Consider the following 17,171-nt stretch of genomic DNA (forward strand, 5'->3'; position numbering starts at 1 on the left):
CCTAAGTAGGCTAGGCACCTAACTACCATTGAAATCCTATCTGCAGCTTTAGGCACCTAAAGACCTTTGAAAATCTGGCCCTATGCAGATAATAACAGATTGATTTACAGCAGGCTGGGATTTGCTATGGGTTTGGGGTAGGGACATGATGTGATGAGAGCAAAATATCAGTGTCTTATTCCATAACTGAATTACCCTGATACAATTTGAGACTGAGCCCAATGCTGGAACTTACCACAGGAAGTATAGCCCAGGGATTCCCCAACTGGCACTGTCAGAAGACTGGAATCTGCTCAGGGGGTGGAACCAATGGGCAGCTTATTTAAATAGGTTCCTGCCTCCCCCATTAGCTGTATAAAACCTCCAGCACAGTAGGCACAGACCCTTCTTCCCCTTTTAGAGACTACAGGTCTGTCTCCTCTTACGCTGGGGTTACGTTCCACGGTCAGCGCCTAAATCGAAAATCGCGTATAGTCAAAATTACATTGAGTGTAATGGCGGGCGGAATCGCCCGCACGACAGAAACAGTATTTAAATTGTTGTTATTATCTTTTTTTGTTTTTGTTTTTGTTTTTGCCAACCGCGTAAAGCTGAAATCGCGCATGTTAAATGCGCCTAAGATGCAACAGACTTGTATCTATATATCACCAGGCCCTGGGCCTATTGAATTCAATGGAAAACCTCCCATAGCATTCAGTGTGCTTGGCTCTTTGGCAATGGACCTAGCACCGTGGGGTCTAATAGCTGACTGGGACTGAGCTCCCAGCTAAACTGGGTTTGGGTCTGGCCCCAGTCTTTGAATAGAGTTTTTAAACCTAACCCAGCCAACCTGTGTTTTGAGTTGGGAGCAGGATGCTACTTAAATAAAGGGACATTATTTGAAATGACTCTGGAAAAGACCAGCAAGGATATATTACTTTATCTTAATTTGCCACATACTATATATAAAAAGTAGAAATTCTGACCAGCCAGTCAGAACACAGCTTACACTGACACTATTAGTTTAGCATAATGAGGATGCTTCATTGTGTTTTTATTATTGAAAAACTGCTCTTGATTGGCTGGGTGGATCGACTTTGCACTTCTATAATTGAGAAACCTAGTCCATAATCATAAATGGGCACAATCTTTGTAATATTAGCATACTGTTAAAAATTATCTGCCTCCACATTGGCCATTGTAAAAGGTTTTATCAGTAAATAAGAGCCGGCCATCTGGCAGCAATCTGATTGTCTGGCATTTCTTTCATTTGGTGTAATTAAGACATAATGTCAATGGGGACAGAAAAGCATTACAGGATATTGTTTCTTTTCTGATAGACAAAGAGCAAAGCAAGCCCAGGCATTTATGGAAAATAAACTCCCAACTGCAGCTGAGAGATTCATTTTCAGACTGGGAGGCATTTATCCTATATCTACGAGGCTCTGTTGCATCGACATTTACAATGGTTATATCAAATAGTTAGCAATGCAAGTGTTATCATTTTGCCTAATGACAAAAGTGCAACAGCGTGACACTTTTCCCTGGTATGGGTAATAAACAGCTAATTCCAATTGTCAGAGAAAACGGACCTGTTTTGTGTTTCAGCTAATTAGCAAGCATCATATTTTTAAAAGATCAGGGATTTTTAAACGTTTCTTATATTTTTTCCAATGGCTAATGAGAGAGTTAGCTAATTCTATATGCATGTATATTGAGCTGATATTGTACATTTGCAATGGGAGTGCAAATGCCCAATTAGCAATTATTGTTCATGCAATGAGCGTACATTATATTGGTGATCATAAATGATTTGGTACACAAAACTCTTATGATAAATTTCCATTATAGTAGAATCTTTGCATTTAAATTCTTTCCTGACCATACATGCACTATAAGAACTTGATCCAAAGCCCATTGAAATCAGGGGAGATGATTGTAAACCAGTGGTTGCTAAGAAATAGAAATATTTCTGGTAGAGCTCTGATTTCATAACAGTGGCAACAGCTCTCTTCTAAAGATACTAACTCACCTTTGGATATCTAATGCAATGTAATCAGAAAATCCACTCCCAGTGATGATGGCACATTCTCGCGTCACAACCTTTCATTTATTGCTTTTAAAAACTCTTATGCAATTTGAAATTCCACATCTGCATGCTACAGGACTACAAGGCTGAGCTGCGTTAATACTCCAGAAAAAAGTATTTAGGAAGATTTGTTTTAATAGAAACCACACATTTGCTTCAACTGTGTTTGTAGCCTTTTTTATTTGTTCTCTGTAAACCTTCCATATTTTTTTTCAGATAAACATTTTCAGAAGGTGAAAGTCTCAGGAATACTTGGCAAATACATCTCCAGACAGGAAGTTTTCATCCAGCCATCTTGAAATCACTGTGATTTTTTTTTAAATTAGATATTCCTGTTTATAAGTTTCAGTCTACCAATCAGGGAGCAGGAGCACTACCATGTAATTTAGGTGACCTGTCATAGGCCACAAATAATGAATAGTCAAACATATAGCAAGTAGTTTGTAAAATCTTATTGGCTAAAAAAAGGTTTGCATAAAATTTTCGTCAAGCAATTTTGAATAACGAATAAATATGCAAAACAATAAGTCTATTTGTGGATGATTCATGAACAGAAAAAGCTCAAAGTTGATGAAATAGCTCACTGTATATTATTACCAACTTTATTAGGCCCCAGCCCTGCACATACTTAAGGGTTTAATCATGTGAGCAATGTCATTGGCTTCAAAGAGGCTGATACGATGAAATAAAATTGCTCATGTGCTTAAGTGTTTGAAACATCAGGGCACTGGCAAATAAGTAAAGGTAATGTAGGGCCCTACCGAGATACTCAGAGAATTTACAGAACTTGATCCAACATATATTTAAAGCAGTGGTTCCCAAACTTGTTCCACCGCTTGTGCAGGGAAAACCCCTGGTAGACCGGGCAGGTTTGTGTACCTGCCGCATACACAGGTTCGGCCGATCGCGGCGCCCAGTGGCCGCAGATCGCTGCTCCAGGCCAATGGGAGCTGCTGGAAGCAGCGTGGGCCGAGGGACATACTGGCCACCGCTTCCCGCAGCCCCCCCTTGGCCTGGAGTAGCGAACCGCAGCCACTGGGAGCTGCGATCGGCCGAACCTGCGGACGCGACAGGTAAACAAACCGGCCCGGCCCGCCAGGGGCTTTCCCTGCACAAGCGGCAGAACAAGTTTAGGAAACACTGATCTAAAGTATTCCATTAATTCATCAGTCAGTCATTTTCTCAATGAAATAGGACTCAGTTAGATGAGCTAACTTCCTTCTGCATAACAAAACAGCTCTTTAGACCTAAGGGAAAGGTGGAAATTTTCAACAGATGCTCGGCTGATTTTTTTTTACTCTTAATTTCCAGGGACCAGGTTTTGCGAGTCTTGCCACAAACATCTGAGCACGTAAAGCAACTTCAGCAGCTTTGTGACACCTTGCTGGTGAGTGACGCTAACAATGTTTACAAGAAAGCTGATGCAAAGTTAGTTCTATGGAACACGTGTATTTAACTTTGGATAGAAATTAAGGAAAAGCAAGCCTGAAGAAGCTTATACCTAAGATCTTTACTAATAAAGGACTGGATTGAACCTTGCCCTTACGTGGTCATAGGAAATTGAGATTTCCCACCCTGTGGCCTGTGAAACAACTGGCCATAATTGATGTCCCATGTCCAGAAAATCACAGGCTGTATCCCAGATGTATGCTCTGGGAACAACCGGTTAGAGAGTTGATGATTGCGGAGGCATGGGTGGAAAGCATTAGGAATGATTGCTTCCTCTTATTCATCCATAGCTAACATATCTTAATTAGATTTTTTTAGCAATGGAAACAGAAATTTTATTTGTGTTCCCATTCTTTCTCTCCAGCTGGATTTGTGGAAGCCACTGCTGCCTGAAGACATCCAGGCTGGAGAAGACCTGCATGTCAGGGTTCCAGCCTCCAGTTTACAGGAGCTGAAAGACAGCTTAAATCAGCATTTGATATCTTATGAGTATGTCCACTAATTGCCTGATAGGGATCCTCTTGCGTACTAAATGACTCCATTGGCTTCAAGGACCATCCTCCCTATCATGGACATGGCTAATTTCCCCCAATCCACCCCAGGGTCACCAGACTGTGTTAATTGGATCCAGCCTTTGGATCCTATGTGTGTCCAAGCCAGCTGGGTCTAGGCAGAATCCAGATACTGTCTCCTCCTCTGCATTTGCACACTCCTGGGTTGCAAATTCCCTGTCTGCCCTCCTTTCCTTGGGATGAGGGAGTCTGTGGTCCAGATGACCCAGGCCCTGAATCCAGTGATCTGACCTCCTAAGCCTCCCCAATGGCCTGTGCGCACTCCTCCAGAGCTTCACTTCTATGGGCACTCTAATTTCTAGTTTAACTCCCCGGCGACAGTGTGGTAGATAACGTGAGGAACATGGGCTTTGCAAGGGAACTTCTTAAATGCACATGCTTTACTCTTAGACAGGACAGGAGAGTTACAGATCTATGCAAAACCATAAACCCCTGAATGCAATCTTCCCCCATCAGGGGACCTCTCCACTCCTGACAGTTCTTGGGGTTGGTTATTGTCCTTGAAGGGAGACAATGTCCCTCCTGCCTCCACTTCTCCAGCTATGTCTTTTGCTGTTTGTGATGGACTGGCTCCCTTTGGCTCTGGGCCAGGTGGTCAGTGGAAGAAACTGCAGATCTCTCAGTGCAGATCCCTCCCTTCTCCCCGAACAGATTTCTCTGAAGAGCTGATCCATTCAAAAGCAAAGGTCCTTCTGGGAAAAACTCCATTGTTCCAGTAAGTGAGAGCCATTCAGTGCTGATGCTGCCTTGACTGCCTGGTCAGACCTTTCCAGACATGGCTTCTCACTACGTGCCAGGTTCCTGCCACCAAATGGATGATCTGAAGTATATCTACACTGCAATTAAAAACCCATAGGTGGCCTGTGCCAGCTGCAGCCCTCCCACCTCCCATGGTCCTAGAGCCTGGGCTTCAGCCCCAAGCCCTGAATAATAGAATCTCAGGGTTGGAAGGGACCTCAGGAGGTCATCTAGTCCAACCCCCTGCTCAAAGCAGGACCAATCCCCAGACAGATTTTTGCCCCAGATCCCTAAATGGCCTCAAGGACTGAACTCACAACCCTGGGTTTAGCAGGCCAATGCTCAAACCACTGAGCCTCACAGCCCAAGCCCCATGAGCTCAAGTCTGCTGGCACAGGCGCAGTTGTCTAATTGCAGTGTAGACATACCCCTAGTCACAATGACTGTTACCTGTACAACTAGTGTTCATAAAACCAAATGGTATTCATAATTGGACAAAGATATGGTCCCCAAATTGTCACACATCACATACAAAATTTAAAAACCCAACCCACCAGCTATGTTTCATATGAAAATTACAACTCAGCAGCCATCCAGTGCTAGGATGGTAAATGACTACTAGACATATTGAATACAGCCCAGCTGTAGTGACATTCACTAATAAAAGATACCTTGAAAGAGGATTAAGGTCCATTCTGAAGCTATGACAAGCAAGACAATTCACCGTTAAAGCTGATATCTGATATCTTCCCTAATGAATTCTCTTTAGTAACTAATTAATGTTGGTGCCCTATCAACAAAAGGTGGAGAAATATGGGAGAGGGATGTCAGTATATAAACTATCTAGCATCTGGGATAGGTGTTTGCAGTTTAATTGAAATAATATCATGGCCCAGATTTTCTAAAACTGGACTCTATGTTTGCACTCATAATGATTTGTGCCTCTATTTTGAGGGGTGCACAAAAGGGAGGCTGAGTGGAAGGGTGGACTGAAAATTTGATTCTCTGTCCTTTAGAGGTGAAAAACAGAATGATAGTTAATTTCTGTATACAGATTTGGAGGAGAAGCCCCTATAAGAAGGTGGGTGGCATACAAGGAAGGCAATATGAAAACTGGAGACATAAATGGCATATTCTATTACGGTCATCAAATATTCAAGCTGCTTTAAAATCAGAGATTTCAGTTCACAGGGGCTGTGATGAGATTTTTTTGTGTGTGTGTCAGTTCATGTGAGTTTGCACTGCTTACATTTCACCTTGAGACACAGAGGTGAGAAAGCTCAAATTGAAACTCAGCTGAGAGCACTCTCAGAAGTTCAAAGGGCAGCCTTTCAGAAATGCCGGTCAGTGCTTGAGACAGCAGAGTAGCCTACTAGTGCTCTCAATGCATGACATTAACACGTGAACTTGCACTGCTTTTGCAGTTGTCTTATTCTGAGCATTTACTTCAAGCACAGATTTAGAACAGTGGCTGGGTTATCTTTCAAAGAATTCTACTAAAAGCACAGGGCCTGATCCAATGCCCAATGGAGCCAGGGGGAGTCTTTCATTGACTTCAGCAATCACTAAAGCAGGCCCATGATGAAGCAGATTCAGAATTAATTTGCGGCTATCCTGCTGGAGCATCTATTTTCCAGGACAAAGACAATTTTTGCAAACCTACAAATAAAGCACCATTGGGAGATCTTCCCCATTTTTTTTTTTAAAGTGTGAAGTTTTTTGAAAATTTTTACGTTTTTTTTTTTCTTTTTCCAAAATGACAAACCTTTAACTTGATTTTTTTGATCATTGACAAATTTTAACCAGTGCTTATAGCTGGTGAGGAAAAAACCTGAACATTTTCGGGGCTATTTTGAGGGTGGGGTGGCAGGGTTGAGGATGGGGGAGGGGTCAAAATGTGAATTTTTAATTAAAATTTTAAAAATCTCAATATTCAGAACACATTGGCCTGTTCTATTACAATTATTATTATTGCCGTATCTAGTGGCCTGGTGAGCAAGAGGTTTGAGGTCGACCATGGAGTAAAGGCCATGTTTTTGATTTAAGGATGTTGCTAAAAGTCATTCTTCAGTTGTTGTTTAGGGAACTTTAATCTTTCGTTTTTTCTTCAGGGTCCTAATACGTGATGTACAAGAACAGCTGGATAGTAGCATGCCAAGTCACTGGAGGATTCCAGAGGGCTATTCCTACACTGTATATCATCCAATGGAAGAGGTAAGAAGGAAACCAAGTCTATCATTTAGGTGTTACTCCTGCAATGAGTTCTATGCGAATGCTCCTGTGTTTGCAGAGAGCGCCACAGAAGTCAGTGTGACTTAGCCATCTGCCTGCTTGGAGCTCATTGCAAGATCCGGCTTTCTTCAAGTTTGCATGAAATCCTAGCCTGTTGAATTTAATGGGAGTTTTGTCCTTGACTTCAGTCGAGGCAGAATTTCACCCTTTGTTTCTTAATCTCCATAACATAAATGCTTTGTGTGAAGAATTCATACATTTAGCTATAGTCCTTCTGTGGACTCTTTTTATCCTTGTTGAACATGATCTGTTCCCTCACAGGTAGCATCTATAGGCTTCAACCCATTGTTTGCTGCTTTTAGTCCATATTTTGAGTATTTGAATATCCAGTTATTATGCCTCTTCATTGTTATTTATGTAAGCATTGACATTGTGCTCAGCACTGACCAAGACATGAAACGATGACCATCCCAGTAAGCTTATAACATAACAAATAGAAATGGAGAAGATGGGACGCCCTGGGAAGGCCAGAGGAAGGAATAACTTTAATTTTTTTTTCACTTTTGGTTGGGTTCCCTTCTATGGAAGAAGTGAACCTTTAGAAGAGACTTGAATGTGGTGAGAGTGGAGAGCCAAGACAGCTGGACTTTTGTTCTCATTTATATATTTCACAGTCGATTTAGACGACACACACAAAGAGAGAGCTTTGTGGTAATTCCTCTTCTAGGCATATGATGTGTTTACTGTAAGCATTTGTATAGTTTTGCTTTGGGAACTGCTACTGACCTGAAATGTGGAAAAACTAATAATCATCTGACTGATGGATCACCCCAATGATAGTCTTAGGATTTGACTTCATCATCCAAATCCTAGGGAAGTCAACAGAAAGGCTCCTGATGGGGCTGGAGCATTGAATTGGCTCCCGAAGGAGTCCTAGGCAGTGCTTTTTGATGCCCACCTCTGCAATGTATTACTTTGTATTTAATTTGATGTAAGTGAAATGTCTTCCCCCATTATTTGGACAGTGCTAAGTAATATCACAGCCTGAAATATGCTCAGAGGCATATACTGTGTATCTAAGAAACATAAAACATTTGCTATTTGGAAGTGGGGGGGGGGGAGAAGGGAACTCCTTGTTTAGAGCAACAATTCCCCATGACTATTCCAGATTTATCACTGGATGTACCAGATAAAGGAGAGCAACAGTGAACTGGTGACACAGCATTATCTAGGAATGACATATGAGAACCGGCCAATGTATTATCTGAAGGTGAGTGGGGAAAGTGTTGTTAAGATAAATAAAAAGCATCTCCATAAAATTATGAGGGAAAATGTCAAGGTTCAAACCTTCTCTAAAAAGATTCTTATACAGGTATGCTGAAATAACAGGGGAGGTTTTAGCTCCTAGACAAAACACTACAGAAGTTTGCTATCTTTTGTATCGACAATTGCCATCAGTCTTTGATACCACTGTTATAGTGTGAAGACACCAGATTTGGCTAAAATCCTGTTTTGAAATATAATATTTAATAAATCTCATTTGGCATTCTATTATTGTTTAGCAGCGTGATTAAAACTGCGATTAATCATGATAATTTTTTAAATCAAGTTTGTTTTGAGTTAATCACTTGAGTTAACTGCAATTAATTGACAGCCCTCATAATATACCATAGTCAACCTGTGTAACTATGTTTGCTATAGTTGTGTGTGGTGGAGGGTTTTTGTTTTTCACTATTCTCTATAATCTGGGACCTTTCTGTCTTGATTATTTCATGACAATCTTTATAAGATCTGTCTCCTTTGCTGAGAAAAATTTGGTTTATCTTTCTTTCTGCTTTTCCCCTTCCAAAGAAAAGAACCTCAAAATTAGATCAGCCCAGGGAATGATTAATATAAGTGAAGGCAACCATATAAGAATTAGAAACTGCTTTATTGGTACTCTTTGTTCAACACACACTTTAAGATTCTTGGCCTGGGATGATGCAGAGATTGGGTTATTAGGAAGGAAAGCTGGTCATAATGAAGTCTGTAATAGTAAGCATCTCACATGGCTAAGCATATATCAAGGATCATATTTCACATACTAGAATACGCTAGGCTCTTTTATTTTAATATAACAGTTTTCCTACTGATCACTTTTACACTCCCCAGATAAGTCAACCATCAAATAAGGCCAAGAAGATTATTTGGATGGACTGTGGGATTCATGCCAGGGAATGGATCTCTCCTGCCTTTTGCCAGTGGTTTGTGAAAGAAGTGAGTCCTTTTCCCATTTCAGTATAAAATTTGCAGATAGTTTGGGTTCCTCAGTTCTCTTCCTCTACTTATAAGAAATTGTTAAGCTATCTCTTTAGAGACAGATTATACTTTGAATTAGTGCATTACACAATCACATCTGGAGACCCAAGTTCAAACCAGGGCTTGGGAAGTAACAAATGAAAGTATTTGGCACATGGCATCCTCAGCTTGGGCCTGATACAAAGCCCATTGAAGTCAGTGAGAAGCCTGCCCTTGAGGTCAGTGTGCTTTGAATCATGCATCACAAAGCCACCGTGAAATCTGAAACCATTTTCCATTTCTGATCCCAAGAGTAAAGAGCTAGAAGATTTTGTACAGTGGTGTTCCATATGTCTAGGATCAGTCTCTCCTACTGTGCTTCTCCCTGTGGTATCTATGCACCGCACAACAATGCAAGATAGTACCAATGTAGACTGCAGTATAAATGTAATCTGATATATTATCACTTTTTTGAAATGCCTTTGAAGGTGCGGTAGATACCTCGATACATTTGGTGGGCAGGTAGAGTCTCTTCCCAAGGAAGTATTCTAGGATGACCAACCATTCTATGCTAATTCTAAATGAATTCATGTCCAGTGATTGGTTTGTACCAGATGATCTGGTGCTAGTCTTTTGCACTTTTTCTTTTCAGATTTTACAGAATTACAAAACTGACCCAAAGATAAAAAGCTTCCTGCAGAACTTGGACATATATATTCTGCCAGTTCTCAATATCGATGGTTATATCTATTCCTGGACAACAGTAAGTTATGAAAATCCCGTAACTGGATTATAAAGATAGATGTACACTGTATTTATATTCATTTCTGGTATAAAAATGGTATCCAAATGTGAATTTTGCAGCTTCCTTTACTAGGAAGGGAAGGTAGTTTTTCTGAGGAAAAAATCCGCATCTTTCTAGCACCAAAACTATGCCTGCTAGTAGTTTTCAGCAGTCTGGACTGCAGTTGTTCTTTTAAGAATCCTTCACTTCTCTGCAGGAGTACCTTGGACAGTGTAACATTGTACCACTATCTTTAATGCTACTTTGCGTCTGGAAGCTCCTTCTAATCCTGCATTTTTTCCAAGTAATCTTTACTGGGGCCTCAGCAGATCTTAAATTAACATCTCAAAGTTTTCAAGAGAATCTACTGCCACACCGTACATGATGGGTTTTACTTGTCACCCACAATTTTCCCCCCGACAAAAATGTCCTGAGAGCTCAGTGTGGCCTCATGCAACATCTGTCTGCTTCTTGGCTGCCCAGGAGGCTGTTGACTAGAACTCCTATCCAGCTTCTTGAGCAGACGTCAGCATCAAGCACCTTTGCAGTGTAAAGGTGTTTGTTGCTGATCAGCCCCAGTGACTCCCTGGAAGTTGCAGTCAATAGTCTCTTTCAGGCTGAAGATATGCACTGATATGCACAGTTGCCAGGGGATGCTGACCAAGATACCAGGATCTTCTCTTCTGGGTTAGGGTGGGTTTCCAGACACAAGGGAAGATGGGGAAGGCATTTTTTTCAGAAAACTAAGGTTAACCTCTGTATGCAGGGTAGGTGTCCTGTCCTCCACCAGAAATGTTCAGTTCTTCTACAGTGTTTTTTCCTTGTTCTTGAGCTTCACTGCATGGGGAAAAGAACACAATATGTTGCAATCTTCACCCCTCTCTTCCTTGTATCCCAACTCATGCTTCAGTAACACCAGCCGGAGAAACGGACAGCCCCATCACTGGCATCTGAGTCACAGCCATTTCCCATTTTCCCATCTCCCCGTTATATCAGCATGGAGATACTGTTGGGACCCTAATGAGGCCCTGTAGACCCATCTGCCTCTATGTGGTACCCGTCTGTCTCCCTGTTGAGTTGAGTCAGCATTAAGCCTCGTGCCTTCCAAATCGAACGTCACCAGGTCGGGCAACATCAGGATTTGGAGAGCTCCAATTCTTGTACTCCCTTGCCTGGTTAGTCAGTGGAGAAGTGCACACAGGCAGTGCACAGTGTGAGTTTGAACTCAGCTGCCAAACTGGGCAAGGGCACTACATGGGGGTGGGAGGCTCCGAACTGAAGTGTAATGAGGAGATTGGCTGACAACAACAAAAAAATCAGCTGAATTTACTGAATCTGAGCCACAACCTGGATTCCATTATAATCATTCTTGGACACTGAGGTACCCCCTAAATCTGGGGCTGTCTTTTAAGCTGGGACCCCTGCACTAATGTAGGGGAGTGCCAGGGAAGAAGTCCTATGACCTGGCATGATTGACATCTAGAAATGTACCACACACAGTAGTGGCATTGAATCCAAGTGTTACTAGGATGTGAACTAAAGGTGTACCTGCTATCACAGGGGTTCTCAACCTTTTTCTCTCTAAGGCCCCTCTCAACATGATATAAAAACTCCAGGGCCCAATGGGGAAGGGCCTTGTAGTAGTTTGACTACTATTTGGGGGGGGGGGGGGGCGGGGGCCAGCAGGGCTTGAGCCCCCTGCGCGGGGGGGGGCACGGGGGGGGGGCCCCCCCCCCCCCCCCCCCCCCCCGACTCACCTCAGCAAGCCACCCAGCTTGTCTGGGTTGGGGGTGGGGGGGCACAACCAAAAATTATAAGTCAAAGGTGGGGGGCTTAGCTCAAAATGTTTGGAAACAGCTTAGGGTGCAGGGAGAGGGTAGATAGGGGCTGTGTACAGGGAGGGGATTCTCAGGGTGCGGGGAGGGGTTAGCTGGGTCTATGTGTGGGCAGGGGGGTAGATCAGGGTGTAGGGAGGGGTATTAGGGGCTGTGTGCTGGGAGGGTTCCCCTGCGGTCCCTGTTCCCAGAGGGGTCTGCCAGCCACGGAGCCAGGTCTCCCCATCCGGGCAGCTCTTATCGGCTGCCCCTGCGGCAGCAAAGGGGGCTGGGAGCTGAGGAGCAGCTTCAACCCAGGGCACCAGCAGGTGAGGAGGGAACGGGGCTGCTGCCTGCTCCATGGCACCAGCCAGACCAGCAGCTGCCCTGCACTGTCCGGCTTCCCGCCTCTGACCTGGCCAGGGGGCAGGGAGAGGAGATGGGGGGGAGGTGTGGAGCTGCCCCTGGGATTGCCATGCTCTTGCACTGCACTTTGGGCTAGGGAATGCCCTCCATGTCCTCAACTCTGCCCATGGGCTCAGGGCTTCTGCCCCACAGGGAGCACCAGGGTTTGTGGCTCCAGGATTCAGCCCTGCACCTCCCGGCTTCAGGCCTGCGGGGAACGCCGGGGGATGCTGGGGATTGGGGTTTCAGCCCTGCGCCACCCGGCTTCAGCCCCACAGAGGGCACTAGGGCTCAGGCTCTGGGTTTCAGCTGCAGGGCCCGTGGACCCCTTGAAAGGGCTCGTGGATCCCCTGTGCTATAGCTATAGTACTTTAATCTCTAATCTCCCCGTACACTGTATTATTACATAACTGAAACCATTTCTGCTCAGGAACGTCTGTGGAGAAAATCCCGCTCTGCACATATAAATGGCACCTGCTTTGGAACAGATCTTAACCGTAACTTCAATGGCTCCTGGGGCAGTAAGTTCCACGTATTTCAGATTTTGAGACATGAATAGATAGCGAGGCATGAGAAGCAAGAGCAACAGACCGTCATCTGAGCTGTGTCTATCTTGTATTCCAAAGGCTGCAAGGGATTTCTTCAAGAAATGCTTATAAATAGAAATCACATTTGCAAAAATATTAAGATCCTGATTTTCAACCTGGCCTCAGCCTGGCATTTGTTTTTTCAGGCACAAAAATAGTTTTGCTTCCTTAAATAACTATGCCTCCAATTCTATGAAGGTACAAACATTAGTTGCTGATAGTAATAGTAGTCCGTTATCTAACTGCTAATGTTTGTGCTTGTGGTGAGTTTGAACACGTGCCTTTAACATCATACGAGGGGATTTCATAACTTTATGTTGCTACACACGTTTCACCAGGATATTACTGACGTGAATTATTTTTTTTCAAATGAGGCCTCACAAGGCATATTTTGTACAAAGATTATTACACCAGTGTGTAGGGTGTGAATACCAGGCGCACTCAGTCACAACATTACTAGACCCCTCTGAGCCATCTAGTCCCCCATTTTAAGACTATAATGGAAATGCCACCATGCTCTCAAAATTGGGTTTTGTGAACATCTCTGCTTAGCTTTGTTTTTTAATTCCTGTACAGGTATTGGTGTGTCTCATAACTGCAGCAGCCTCATTTTCTGTGGAACAGGGCCAGAATCAGAACCTGAGACTAAAGCTGTGGCCAGATTTATAGAAAAAAGGAAAAGTGATGTTTTGTGCTTCTTGACTATTCACTCTTATGGACAGTACATTCTCACTCCCTACGGTTACAAAACCGATTTGGCAAGTAACCACCAGGATTTGGTAAGGCAACAGAACCACGCTCGATGTCAGTGTGAAGGATTATGCTTGCATGAACTCTGTACATCTTGATCGTCATCTTTGTGCTCAAGATTGATCTCATGTCTATGTAATATTGTACTCAGTCCCCCTTTGCCTCTCTTTGGTACTGTTGTATTTACCATAGAAATTAGAGTATTTATTGGTATTGACTTGGCATTTGTCTGAAGGGACAGATAAGGTATCAAGAGGAAAAAAATCAGTAATAACTGTTCTTTAATGAACACCTGCAGCTTCCAGGGGGATGGGAAGTTTGCGAAACATTGAAATCTTCAATTTATTAATTTAGGTTTGCGTTCTCTTCTCAGCTCACAGTCTTATACATTGCTGTGTGGTGACTGCAAGTCTTTTTTGGCTGAACTAATCCTGATGCTTCATCATAACTAATTAGCAATTGATTATTAGGGATCTGATTACTGAGGGTCGCCAGGATGTGACTGTTTTTCAAAACATCAAAATCCAGTGCCACGTGCAAAAAATGTGCCTGCCGTTTTATGTGCAAATGCATTTGTCTGCATGATTGCCACGCCTGTGCCCACAAATGCCTAGTGTCTCGTGATAGAGGTTCAGGCTCAGTCTGGAGCCTGGGTTCCAGGACCTTGCAAGGTGGGAGGGTCCCAGAGCTCAGGCTGCAGCCTGAGCCAGAACATCTACACTGCCATCAAACAGCCCTTTAGCCCGAGCCAGCTGGCACGGGCCAACCATGGGTTTTTAATTGCAGTGCAGACATACCCTCAGTGTTTTAACATCAGGCCCTATATATTCAGTTAAAATCCATGTTTATAAAACAGTCCAACATTTATGGCACTAACCTTGGACTCAGGAGAGCTGGGCCTCTTCTGCCACAGGCTTTCTCAGTGACCTTGGGCAAGTCACCTAGCTGCTTCGTGCCTCGGTTTCCCCTCTAGCGTGGGGATAATAGCACTGCCTTACCATCCCAGGGTGTGGTGAGGATAAATACATCACAGACTCTGTGGAGGTCAGATACAGTGTTAATGGGGGCCCTATATGTACCATAGAGTGGTAGATAGTGATCTCTCTATCCATGCCACAACCACTCAGACCTCTGTTGACAGTGGAAGTATATTACTGAGAGCCTCTTTCTCCAGTAGTACAGGTTCCTACCATTGCAATAAAAAAGGAGTGTTTTTTAGCTGGACACATTTTCCCGCCAGCTCTGATGTTGAACTAATAATTGATGCCCAAACCTGAACCCAGTGAGCTACAGAATCAAGCCCGAAACTCCAAATAGTTCATGTGGTTACCAGAACCAGTTAAGACTTTCTTTCCCTTTCAAACGTACAGGTGGAAGCTGCAGAGAAAGCAGCAGTCGCACTGAAAGAAAAGCATGGGACCAATTTTACAGTGGGACCAACTTCTTTGGTTTTGTGTAAGTTTGTGTTTTGAGATTTCTCTATTTTCATGGGGCGAGCAAGGTAGTCCATGTGCCTTGTTCCTCAATATAGCTGTTTCATTGCATTTCCACTTTGAGTAATAATGGAGGAGCTGGTTTAGATGAGTATCTAAGTTGTAGCCATTTGTATGTGGGATACTTTGTGGAGCCTTTTCATACATTAAACAGCTGACAGCTATGGAGGATCAATTGGATGCTAATTCTTATATAGAACTCATCATGAGAGTATCACAGGGCACACAAGGGGATTGGTATGTGATATATGGTAAAATCCTGGTGCCTTTGGAATTAATGGCAAAACTCCTATTGACTTCACTGAAGTGATTTCACCATACCTACCAGTCAGCAGTTCAAATCCAGATCAGGTCTATAGTAACGATCAGCCATTATCATCTGGTGGTGGTTTGAGGTTCGGTGTGAAATAAGTTGGTCTCAATCTAGTTCCCAGTGGACAGGTGTCCGTACCACGGCGAGCACTAGATGATGATGGCTGGCACTGTGATTGACAGTTTCAGTAGAGATCATGGAGACTCAAGTTACCCTTGACCCCAGAGAGGTATTCCCTCCAAAGAAGGGTTGAGTCACATTGGTGGGGTGGTGTACAGATAATATTCACAATGAGTAAATTGACTGGCTCTAGCGAACACACACACACACACTTGTGTTTGTAAATTACACAGGCACAATGCCTGCATTAATTAGAGCTTGCGTTGCATGTGCTTTAGTGCATGCTTTGCACTGTCTTGAGTGTACACACAAGGTGTTTTGCTTGTGCAATGCTGGCATGTTTAGAAATTAGTGTGCTCTTGGGCCAGTGTTTGTTGTTACATGGAAAGCGGCAGGAGAGAGAGCTCCACAAGGCAGAGGAACAATGAGGTCTGGCCACAAAGAACAGTCAGGGATTTTTCAGGCTGGCACTAAAATGAATATAGCAGGAAATTCCAAATGGTATCAATGAAGGAAATGCAAAACCAGAACAAACCATGGTCCATCTAGCCCCATGTCTTGTCCCCAATAGTAGCTAAGGCCAAAGGCTTCAGAAGAAGGTATATGATCCCTTTAATGCATCTCTGGTTATCGGATAATACTCTCATATGAAGTGGTATTTTCCGCATGCAAGTTCTATAGAAAGATATTTATTGCAATCAAGTATTTCATATAGAACAAGTTTTCCCACTGTGAAGTATGGCTATCTATGGTATGATTACAGTGCTTGGTACAGGGATCTTGTAGCAATTTTGGATAAACTACGGCCAGGGTCATGTATAAAGAATGGTGCCTAATACATTTGCCTCACCTGTACTTTTAAATTCATAGACAAGAACTCTGGCTCCTCGCGGGACTGGGCTCACATGATTGGCATTCCATTCTCCTACACATTTGAGCTGAGAGACAAAGGTGCCTATGGATTTATTCTTCCACCAGACCAGATCCAGCCCACATGTGAAGAGACTACCACAGCTGTGATGACCATCATAGAATATGTAAATCAGAAGCATTTCCCAAACAGTGCAGGGGCAGTGACCTCTGGCAGCCTGTGGCTATGGCTCTGTGTCCTATTCACATGGACCTTGTCCTAAGTAAGCCCTACAGAGCGCAGCAGGAAACTCACATGCAGTGAAAAATTGCATGCAAAGGAAAAATTGACATTACTGGGAAGCTAAGTGGCATAGTGTTGAAATAAATGACCATTACAGTAAATGCAAAGAGTTCTCTGGTGTTCTGGGGGCTTTTTGGAGAAGGAGGAAAGGATAAAGAACAGGCTGTAAAATCAAGCCCTGCTCATCAAAACCAATTGTAGACGGTTAGGTTCCATTCCTTTGTTTAAATTAAGGCAAGCCCATATTAACTTCAAAACCCTTGCTCGCTGTCTCTGCGAGGCCAGATTGAATCTGCATGGGGAGGAAACTTCATTTTTAGACATGGTCTCAGTGACTGCCTTACATCTACACTTCCCTTTCTGCCAGGCATAGCCCTGCTCTTCTCATGGTCCCCACACCACACTGGCCCACCAGC

General features: G+C 43.4%; 1 protein-coding gene across 1 annotated transcript in view; it reads left to right on the plus strand.

Annotated features, from left to right (window-relative positions):
* CPO (carboxypeptidase O) overlaps window positions 1–16,818 on the plus strand; it is an 18,503-nt gene extending 1,685 nt beyond the window's left edge. The window contains exons 2-11 of the mRNA XM_034786065.1: window positions 3,263–3,455; window positions 3,882–4,006; window positions 6,939–7,041; window positions 8,228–8,329; window positions 9,211–9,315; window positions 9,989–10,099; window positions 12,770–12,860; window positions 13,503–13,705; window positions 15,047–15,131; window positions 16,473–16,818. Coding sequence (XP_034641956.1) covers window positions 3,263–3,455; window positions 3,882–4,006; window positions 6,939–7,041; window positions 8,228–8,329; window positions 9,211–9,315; window positions 9,989–10,099; window positions 12,770–12,860; window positions 13,503–13,705; window positions 15,047–15,131; window positions 16,473–16,735 — 1,381 coding nt within the window. The 3' untranslated portion in view covers window positions 16,736–16,818. The remainder of the gene's footprint in view (window positions 1–3,262; window positions 3,456–3,881; window positions 4,007–6,938; window positions 7,042–8,227; window positions 8,330–9,210; window positions 9,316–9,988; window positions 10,100–12,769; window positions 12,861–13,502; window positions 13,706–15,046; window positions 15,132–16,472) is intronic.
* The last annotated feature ends 353 nt before the right edge of the window (window positions 16,819–17,171 follow it).

The sequence above is a fragment of the Trachemys scripta genome, chromosome 11 (assembly GCF_013100865.1).
Source record: "Trachemys scripta elegans isolate TJP31775 chromosome 11, CAS_Tse_1.0, whole genome shotgun sequence".
Classification (NCBI taxonomy): domain Eukaryota; kingdom Metazoa; phylum Chordata; order Testudines; family Emydidae; genus Trachemys; species Trachemys scripta.